Source organism: Psammomys obesus, unplaced genomic scaffold (genome assembly GCF_907164565.1).
Source record: "Psammomys obesus unplaced genomic scaffold, mPsaObe1.curated_primary_1811, whole genome shotgun sequence".
NCBI lineage: Eukaryota > Metazoa > Chordata > Mammalia > Rodentia > Muridae > Psammomys > Psammomys obesus.
The window spans coordinates 4,136,369-4,146,491 of NW_026590767.1; the positions used below are offsets into that span (position 1 = coordinate 4,136,369).

General features: G+C 38.3%; 1 protein-coding gene across 2 annotated transcripts in view; it reads right to left on the bottom strand.

The window, feature by feature from the left end:
* Positions 1 to 10,123, bottom strand: part of Eef1akmt2 (EEF1A lysine methyltransferase 2) — a 76,310-nt gene that overhangs the window by 53,744 nt on the left and 12,443 nt on the right. For both annotated transcript variants that reach the window (XM_055608821.1, XM_055608820.1), the window contains exons 4-5: positions 8,724 to 8,831; positions 3,360 to 3,576 (exon numbers count right to left, since the gene is read on the bottom strand). In XM_055608821.1, coding sequence (XP_055464796.1) covers positions 3,360 to 3,576; positions 8,724 to 8,831 — 325 coding nt within the window. The remainder of the gene's footprint in view (positions 1 to 3,359; positions 3,577 to 8,723; positions 8,832 to 10,123) is intronic.

Below are 10,123 nucleotides of genomic sequence, written 5' to 3' on the forward strand. Positions count from 1 at the left end.
AGCATTAGGAAGGTTGAGAACCAGTAAGGTAAAGGCTCTTGCGTTATCTTTAGTTCAATGCCTAGAGCCTTCATGAAGGTGGAGGGAAAGGAGAGACTATTAAAGTTGTCCTTCGTTCACATACAAGCCTCTGCAATTGCACCCACACATATCATGAATGTATGATACGCACACACAAACACACACTCTTCTATTTTTCTTTTCTCTTTTTTTCTGAGACAGGGTTTCTTTCTGTAGCCCTGCCTGTCCTGGAATTCGCTCTGTGATCAGGCTGGCCCCAAACTCACAGATCCGCCTGCCTCTGCCTCCAAATGCTGGGATTAAAGTCGTGCCCCACCACCACTCAACTTGATTTTTTTTTTTTTTCATTAAAAATAAAATAAGGAAGCCAGGCAGTGGTGGTGCATGCTTTTTTTTTTTTTTTTTTAATTTCCTGTGTTTTGAAACTGGAGTCTCAGTATGAGTGTTTTGCTTGTATAAACAACTGTGAAGCACTTGGGAGGTAGAGGCAGGCAGATCCATGAGTTCAAGGCCAGCCTGGTCAATATGGTGAGTTCCAGCCATGGCTACACAGAGCGACCCTGTCTCAAACAAACAAAAGGGTATTTCAGTGGTAGAACACTCTCCTCCTATGTATTTATGAGGCTTGGATCTAGAATTGAAGCCCATAAAAACAAAATAATAAAACAAAGCTGTAAGGTCACTAAACAAATAGCATAAAACATTTACATTGTATGAATAGGACTACCAAGGAAAACTGCACAATTCATTTCAAATATGGAAAACAAACAAAGAATCTTAAGACACTGGTAACATGAGGCAAATGAACTCAGAGAGACTGTGGCATATCACACACACACACACACACACACACACACACACACACACACACACTTGCAGGCACGGGCACAGGAGTCCTGAACAGGTTCAAGCCAGATGAGGTCTCAGCACTGAGAAGCAGAAGTAGACACAGATTCCCACCCAAGAAGCTATTTGTATAGTTGATACCCACTGGGAAAGAAAATTCAGTTTCCTCCAATGGACTGTCACTGGGTATATTACCACACTTCAGGACAAGTGCCATATCCAGGAGTAGTTGGCCAACACAAAACATATTCAATGGTATTTTTCTAGACTTTTCTTTTCCTTTTTGGTTTTGGTTTCTCAAGTCAGGGTTTCTCTATGTAACCTTGGCTGTCCTAGAACTCACTGTGTAGACCAGGCTACTCAAAAATCTGCCTGCCTCTACCTCCCAGCACTGAGAACAAAGGCATGTGCCACCATCACCACCTGGCAACTTTTTGTCTCATTATGTTCTGTTTGAGCATTTTTGCTTCTTTATTTAAATTTCCATTTTTATGGTTTTTTTTTTTTTTTTTTTTTGGTTCTGGGTTTTTTGTTTGTTTGTTTGTTTGTTTGTTTGTTTTGGAGTTTCCTTTTTCATTTGTATGTGTTTCTTGGTCATTTTTGCTTCTGGGTTTTGGTGTGGTTTGGTTTGTTTTAAAAGAGAAAAAGAACAGAAAGTTGGGTGGATAAAGAGGTGGGGAGGATCTGGGAAATGTTAGGGGAGGGGAAGAAACATGGTCAAAATGCGTTATATAAAAAATGTTTAATTAAAACCAAGACTGGTGAGGTAAGCTTCATTCTAAGCCAATGGACTGTGGCAGCTAACAGTGAGGCCCTTCACAGCGACATGGGGTGGAGTACTCTGCTGCTGTCTTGCATCTAAGTCCAAGCACCATTTTCAAAGCAACTCAATCTAAAAAGTCTCTAATGCTATGCAACTGATTCTTTAACCACCTATTATACATTTTCCTTAGTTCTCTTTTTGTGCTCTAAAACTGAATATAAAGAGTTTACTCAACAGTTTTCACACACATCCACATTTTAGAGCACAGTATTCCAGGCTAAAGTCTGTTCCTCATTACCAAAGACAGACAAATGTGTTTCTGTTTGCTGGTTCCAGGGGTAAAAAAGAACACCTATATTTAAGAACCAGGAAAGGAACTTGCTCTGCACAGCGGAACTCTTGAGCATTTATTAAAACTGTCGAGCTTTGGAAAGAAGGAAGGACTACTGATAGAACCCAATAGTTCTAAGAGAAACAAATGTTAACATGGAAGATAATAAATTTAACGACAAAATAAAAGATAGTAAATCACATACAATTCTTGTTTTCTGAAAGTAATAGTAATGAGGCCAAAAGCTCATATTTTCAGGAATAAACACTTCAGGTTTTCCATTATAAAACCTACAAAAGCCACTGAATGTGCATAAGAGGACACAGGACATAGCCTCTCTGCCTAGTCTCCGACACTAAAAAGAAAACAAAATCTAGTATAGGTACATTCAATATGATGCAACATGGGTGCAGAAACAGTGTGCAGAAAACTCTCTTGAGGTAGTTGATTTCTCATCAGCTTATAATAGGGGTCAAAATGTAACCAAATATTTAGTCTAGAATCATTTACTTAATGCTCCATCCCAAAAATTCCTTCCATTCCTCTATAAAATAATTAGTACTAACCCTGAAAAAGACTCTAAGAAAAAGGTAAACAAATACCAAAAAATTATCCAAGTACTTTGCCAGGAATGCCTGTTGCTACATGAATAAACTGGAAGGTAAATGCTTCTTCAAGTGTCCAAAAAAGAGCTGAGAAAACTCCAAGTGCTCTGTGTACAGATACAGAGTCTCAATCTCACTTGACTCCTAGGTAGTGGAACAGTCCTAATTACCTTTGGCTAATAGACAGAAAAAAATCCTACCCAAAATAAAAAAAAAAAAAAAAAAAGGCAGATGGGAACTTCCTTAAAAACAAGTATGTAGAACTGCCATAAATTCCTCATTTCATTTCTGTGCAATGTCAAAAATAATTGTTCCATATATACTGGAAACAAAAAACAAATCCTGAACACTCAAGTGACCCCTAAAGCAAAGCATATAAACTATGTATAAAATTCAAACACTGGTCATGTACTTCCATTTGCATGATTATAGATTAGTGCACTGAAGTCAAAAGCACAACACATGTGCTCTGAGTCTCTGGATAGCAGATCATACAGCTTAAATAAAAGATTGCATTGCTTAAATAAAGAGCTTGATCTTTACAAGCTCATAAATTTTAGTACTTAACTGCCAGGATTTCTGGGAAAAATGTTAAAAAGGCCTCTGGATCCCAACCAATTTACTTTTCTGTGCTTTGTATACACAGTTCAAAGTTATTACCAAGGTCATTAACACAGAAGAAACGCAGGCAATTCCCACAACCAGAAATGTAAAACACTGTACCCACAGGGGAGCTGAGCAGAAGTATAAAAACCTAAGGAAGCATATAGTCAAACCCCGGGCAGCCAGTTACCTTCACTGAATACATCTAGCAACTCTGCCTTGGTCCAATTACATGAGGTTATTAGAAAAAAGCCTTTTACTTCCAACACCCTGGAGAGAGACATCACATACTGCTTCCTCTTCTCAACTGCATTGTCAGGATTAAGACTTATGGCATCGAAAGTCCCTTTGTCAATGCAAACATGAAATCCAGACAGCTTTGTAGAAAGATTCAGAAAGTCTTCTACCTATATTAGAAATGAGTGTCCATATGAGAACAATTAACACAATCTTTATATAACTTAAGTGACAACATGTAAAAGGTTAGAGATAAAAGGGCCCATTATGATGGCACTTTACATATAATAAACATATTTTCAACTTTATAGCTAACTTTTATGTTCTTTATTTCCGAGATCATTAAAGCCAAACTTAGAAGAGAGGTTGATAGTGTTTCCAGGACATTTTAAATCTCTACAAATTTGGAAACAAATCAAAGCCAGGAATACTGGCTCAAAAGCCCATTTTACACAAAGTTGATTCTTTTGAAAATATTTAACATACTTATCAAAATGACAAAATTTATTTGGAACCCAGGTCATTGGAAAGAAGACTGATGACTTATACTCCCACTTGAGTGGCCTAAAGTAAACAAGGAATTATCAAAAGTTCCTTTGTTTTGATTTAGCAGCTCACAAAGCTACTAATGGATATAACAAAAGACATGAAGCTTAAGAAATTAAGAGACTATTTAAACTATGCTTACTTAACTTGGTAAATGTCTTGCATTTTAGCTTTAAATAATTCATCAGCATCCTGTTTTTAATAACCTAATACAACTGCAGTATTTGAAAGAGATGTGTCTCATTTTATAATACAAAAATTTACCAATGAATTTAATTTTAAAATACATTTAAAAATGAGCGATTAGATGATTATCATTCATACAAGTTTAATAGGGCAAGCAACTATCTAAAACAATTTCCCTAAAATGGATACTATATATTGGTATTCAGATTCTTTTTTGGTGACAGGGTCTCACACAGAAGCCCAGGCTCTGCTAGATCTGCTTTGACTACTAAAACTGCAGGTGCATACTAACCCACCACACACAGCATGTATTTGAAGATGGGACCTTTCTTCCTCTCATATGCAAAGTATAAAATTCATTACATCTGAACCAAAACAAAGACTACATGAAGAGCCACTCAGTTCGAGGAACATCCTCATCCTAAACACCTGTACAAAACATTCTTATATTCCAAAGGTATTTCATGACACCTGTACTTATTAAATACAGGATATAATAGTAAGCAAAAGAGTAAAGAAACCTGTGTTAGAATACAACAGCCTTGTGTTTTATAAGCTGCTACTGTTTAAGAGCATCTTCCAGAATACACATATTGGAAACCTAAACACAAAGTCATATGTTACAGTATTAGGAAGGGACCCTTAGAAGGTGATTGGGTCATGAGGACTCTCCTCATGAATAGATTAATAGGCTAGTGAGGAAGGGGCTTTGACATAAAAGCAAGCTTTTTCTGGCTTACTTGCTCTGCTATGATGCAAGAAGATGGCTCCTTATCACATCATGTAAGAATCCTGGACTCTCCATCTGCTAAAACTGTGGACTTAATAAACTTCTATGCTTTATAAATTACCTAGTCTATGTTGTTCAGTCAGAGAAAACAAAAAACTAACTAAAGCATATTCTTTGTTTGTTTGTTTGTTTGTTTGTTTGTTTGTTTGTTTGAGACAGGCTTTCTCTGTGTAGCCTTGGCTCTCTTTGGCTTTATAGGCCAGGCTAGCCACCTTCCTCTGCCTCCCTGAGTGCTGGGATTAAAGGCCTGTGCCCCTATGCCCAGCTAAAACATAAACTTAAGAAAATACTTCAAGCGGCTGCAGAGATGGCTTAGTAGTTAGGGACACATCTACTCTTGTAAAAGACCCACATCAGGTGGCTCACAACTGCCAAAAGCTCGAGCTCCAGGAGGATTCAATGCTTCCGGTCTCCACAGGTACCTACACTCACACACATACTCACAGAGAAACACACAATTTTTTAAAGGTTCAGACTCAGTAGGTAAAGGCTTTTGACACAAACTATGTAGCCTGAGTGGTTTTGTAGAACTGATACTACAGCGAGAGCTAACTCCCCCAAGTGTCCTCTGACCTGCACAAGAATGCTGCTGTGCATCTACACAACACACAAAATAAATAAATGAATATGATAAGATGTTAACACTATTTCAGAAGGGGCCAGCAAGATGGCTCAGCAGGTAGAGGCTTGCTACCAAGCCTGACAGCCCTAGTTTGAACCCTGGGAGCCACATGATGTTGTTGTCATCTGACCTCAATAGATGAATGTGTGTGGACAACTGTGCCCACACAAGTCCACACACAAAAATAAATAAATGAAATTTAAATTTTTAAAAAGTGGGTCTGGAGAGATGGCTCAGAGGTTAAGAGCACTGGCTGATCTTCCAAAGGTCCTAAGTTCAATTCCCAGCAACCACATGGTGGCTCACAACCATCTATGGAGAGATCTGGTGCCCTGTACTGACCTATAGGTCTACATGCAGACAGAATACTGTATACATAATAAATAAATAAATCTTTTAAAAAAATTTTAATTACAATGGCTTAATTATGGTATACCGTGAAATATCATTTTAAAATTAGTTTAGATACAGTGCTATTACAAAAACAAAACCGGGTCTGGAAATAAACTGCTGGCTCTAGGTTTGGTTCTCAGCACCTACATGGCAGCCTACAATCACCTGTAACCCATGATGTAGGGAGTCTGCAGCCCTCTTCTGGCCTTCACAGACTAATATGTATAAAAATAAATAAATCTTAAATAAAATAAAGTAAACATAGGGCCTGAGCTCAGGAGATAAAGTAACTTGCCACCAAACCCAACAAACTGAGCTCAATCCCTGGAGCCCACGTGGTGGGAGGAGATCCTTCTCTACTGTGCACCGTGGCACCTCTGCCCCCACAAAAATGCACAAGGGGCACATGAGTGTAATTTTAGAGAGAAAAAAGCTGAACATAGTGGCACATGGCTGTGCTTCCAGCACTTGGAAAGAGGCATGGGATGACCACAAGTTCAGCCATATAGCATGCTGGAAGCTAACCTTAACGATAGAAGATCCTGTCTCAGTAGCACAAAACAAAGGAAATCATGAGCCAGCCAAGATGGTGAATACCTATAGTCCTGTCTTCAGAAAGTGAAGGTAGTGGGAGTCACAAGTCTTAGGCCAGCCCAGGCTACCAAGGGAAGCACCCCTAATCTTGTGGGGAAAAAAAAGAAAGAAAAGGAAAAACAATAATAAGACTGTGAGTGACTAGGAAGATAAATTTTTTGTAAATAAGCAGCCTGAGCTAGGAAATGGTGCTGTTCTTCCAGAGGACCCAGGTTAGAGTCTCAGAGTCCACATGGCAGCTCACAGCCATCTGTAACTCTAGTCCCAGGAAATACAACTCTTCTGGCCTCCTTGGGCACCAGGCACACAGATGATACGCTGACATACATGCAGGCATGTATGTCACCTACACAATAGAAATAAAGAAATTTGGAGGGCTGGAAAGACAGCTCAGTGGTTAAGAGCACTGTCTACTCTTAACTATAGTTCAATTCCCAACACCCACATGACAGCTCACAACTATCTGTAACTTCAGTTCCAAGGGATCTGACACCCTTCGCACTAATGCACATAAAATAAAAAAAAAAAAAAACTTAATCAAATTGTTTTAAAATATAATTGATTTTTAAAAAAAAAGAAATTTGGAAGGAAAAAAAAAAAGAAAAAAACAGCTGGAAAGGCTGCTCTAAGGAGGCACTATTTCAACAGAGGTGTGACTAAAGGAAACAAACTTGGCCTTTGAGACCCAAGGAAAGAAAGGTAGAAGCCGTAAAGATAAAGCCTCAGACACACTTAACACAGCTCATGAACAGTATCCAGTCACTGGGATACTGAGTGAGAGGAAAGAATTAAAAAGGAGGGCCAGTGGCACACACCTTTAATCCCAGCACTTGGGATGCACAGGCAGGCTGATCTCTCTGAAGTCCAGGATAGTCTTGAGAAAAGAAAGCAAGGAAGGAAGGAAAAAGAAAGGGAAGAAAGAAGCAAGGAAGGAAGAAAGGTGAAATGAGGGCTAAAGATGGAGTTCAGTGGCAGAGGGCTTATCTAAAACATTCAAGGGAATATACTGACTCTAGCACAAGGAAGGGTTCCTAAATCTAGCTGTAGCATCTAGTTCTATGTGAATGTAGAGGAGCCAATGGAGGTCTATGACCAAAACACTGATGTAAGCCAATTTTTTGTCTAAGATCAAAACTACTAGTGTGTGGTAGGTATGTGGATCTGAGGTGTGTAAGCATAAAAGTGGTGAGGCAAAAATGACTGACAGGAAAAGAGAAGAAATGAGGTTGACTTCTTGGGTTTTAGTGTTCTAATTTCCTCCTGTTGCTGCAATAAAACACTCAGACCAAAAGCAACTTTGGATAGGAAAGGGCTTATTTTCTCTTACATTTCCAGGTCGCAGTCCGGCAGGAACTCAAGGCAAGAACCTGAAGCTAGCTCACTTTCTGACTTTCTCATAGGCTTATGTTTAGCTAGTAGCTCCCTATATAGCCTAGGAATACTAAGAATACTAGGGATGGTGCCCCCACAGTGGGCTGAACCTTCCTGTATCTACTGGTAATCAAGACAATCCCCAAAGACATGGCCACAGGCCAAGGTGATCTAGACAGTTCTTTAACTGAGGCTTTTATCTCTGATGACTTTAGGCCAGGTCAAGCTGACGATTAAAGCCATTAGACAAAGAATTAAATAACAATGTTATAACATCCTAGGCATTTATAAGGTTTTTTTACATTAAGTCATTTGAGAAATAGCAACAACCAAATCCTGCCATCCTCACAGTTGAGTGGCTGTAGCTTCCAGTTCTAGTAGAACCTGAGGCAGAAAACAGTACCACAGGGACACCTAGCATTTATAACTTTTTGACCTGATTAATGCAGAGTCAGGTACTGTATGTTTTTGCAAACATGGACAGCATCATATGAACACACACACACACACACACACACACACAAAGAAGGCCTTTCCACAAAGAACAGTGTTACATGCTAGACTGAGGCAAGAGAAGGCAAGCTCGAGACTGCCTGGGTTACACAGCAGTACTCTGTCACACACACAAAAACAAAAAAAGGAATTTGCCTAGACTAACTAGATCAAAATTTAATAGTTACTTTTAAATGCTTTAGTTTGTATTATTTATGATTGATCCTTAATTTACAAATTCCAAAAAGTCAGCAGATTAACATACTTTAGAAACACTTAAACATTATAGCTTATTTTAAAATATTAATGTAAAAAATAGTTACCTTTAAGTTAATGTTAGATACCCCTTCTTTCTCTAAAATACTTGCAGAAAGTTTAATTGCAGAAGGACAGTAATCAATCCCAGTTATATTAGAGAAACCATGTTTCACCTAGAGAAGAGAAACAATTTCATAGTTTAAAGCTTTTAATATTTTTTGTTTATAAACTGTCATATTCTTTGAGTACTAGGGTTGCTTTAACTTTGTTGTAGATCAAATGTCATAGAATACCCAATTATCCACATGTTTAAAATTTTTATTGTATTTTGAACAGAAACCAAACACTTAAATTCGTGACAGTTTTTTGCTTTTGCTATATCTGATTTCTTTTCAAAAGGAAATCTATTTTCTCAAAGATAATATATAAGCCCTTGGGCTGAAAATGTAATATTAATTTTTAATGCTGCTAAGCTCAAATTCACATGAATTTTTCTCACATTTGACTTAACATATAATTAAGTTATATGAATAAATTACATGCATATGTAGTGAGTTGGTTTTAAGCTATTTTCCTTCAGTGAATTATAAATTAATTCTCTACCAGCGACATAATTAAGCCATCTTATATTTGCATAGCACTTTTTCACTTGTTTTCAACTATTTCACACATTCTATTAGATCTTTCTGAAAAGCCTGTGAGGTAGACGGGCAGGTCCCAGTTTCTGCAGGGAACAGCAGAAAGGCCACAGGGCTTGAGGGTTTACTATCTGCTGGGCATAAACCCTCCTCAGATGTATGGTGCCTATGGCAATGGTTTCTGTTCTTTACCCACATACAATTATGCTGCTCATTATGAAAAAATAATTTCAAGGGCTGGAGAGATGGCTCCGAGGTTAAGAGCACTGGCTGTTCTTCTAAAAGGTCCTGAGCTTAATTCTCAGCAATCACATGGTGGCCCATAACTATCTACAGTGGGATCTGGTACCCTCTTCTGGTGCACAGGCACACATGCAGGCAGAACATCATATAAATAATAAATAAGTAAATCTTTTAAAAAAGAAAAAGTAAAATTTAAAAGAAATTAAAACAATAAAGGTTGCAAAATGTGGTATGGTCTGAAATTTTCCTGGTGGATAACCATTTACTAAATGGTTACTTCTTCCAAAAGTTAACATAGTACCAGGCATGCATGAACATCTTTAATCTCTGAACTGGGAGGCAGAGGCAAAAAGTTCTCTGTGAGTTTGATGCCAGCCTGATGTTCCAGGCCAGCCAAGGCTACCTAGTAAGACCCGTGTCAGGAAAAAAAAAAAAAAATAGATGAAGAAGAAGAGGAGGAGGAGGAGAAGAGGAGGAGCAGGAGGAGGAAGAGCAGGAGGAGGAGGAGAAGAAGAGGAAGAGGAAAAAGAAGGAGAAAAGAAGAAGAAGAAGAAGAAGAAGAAGAAGAAGAAGAAGAAGAAGAA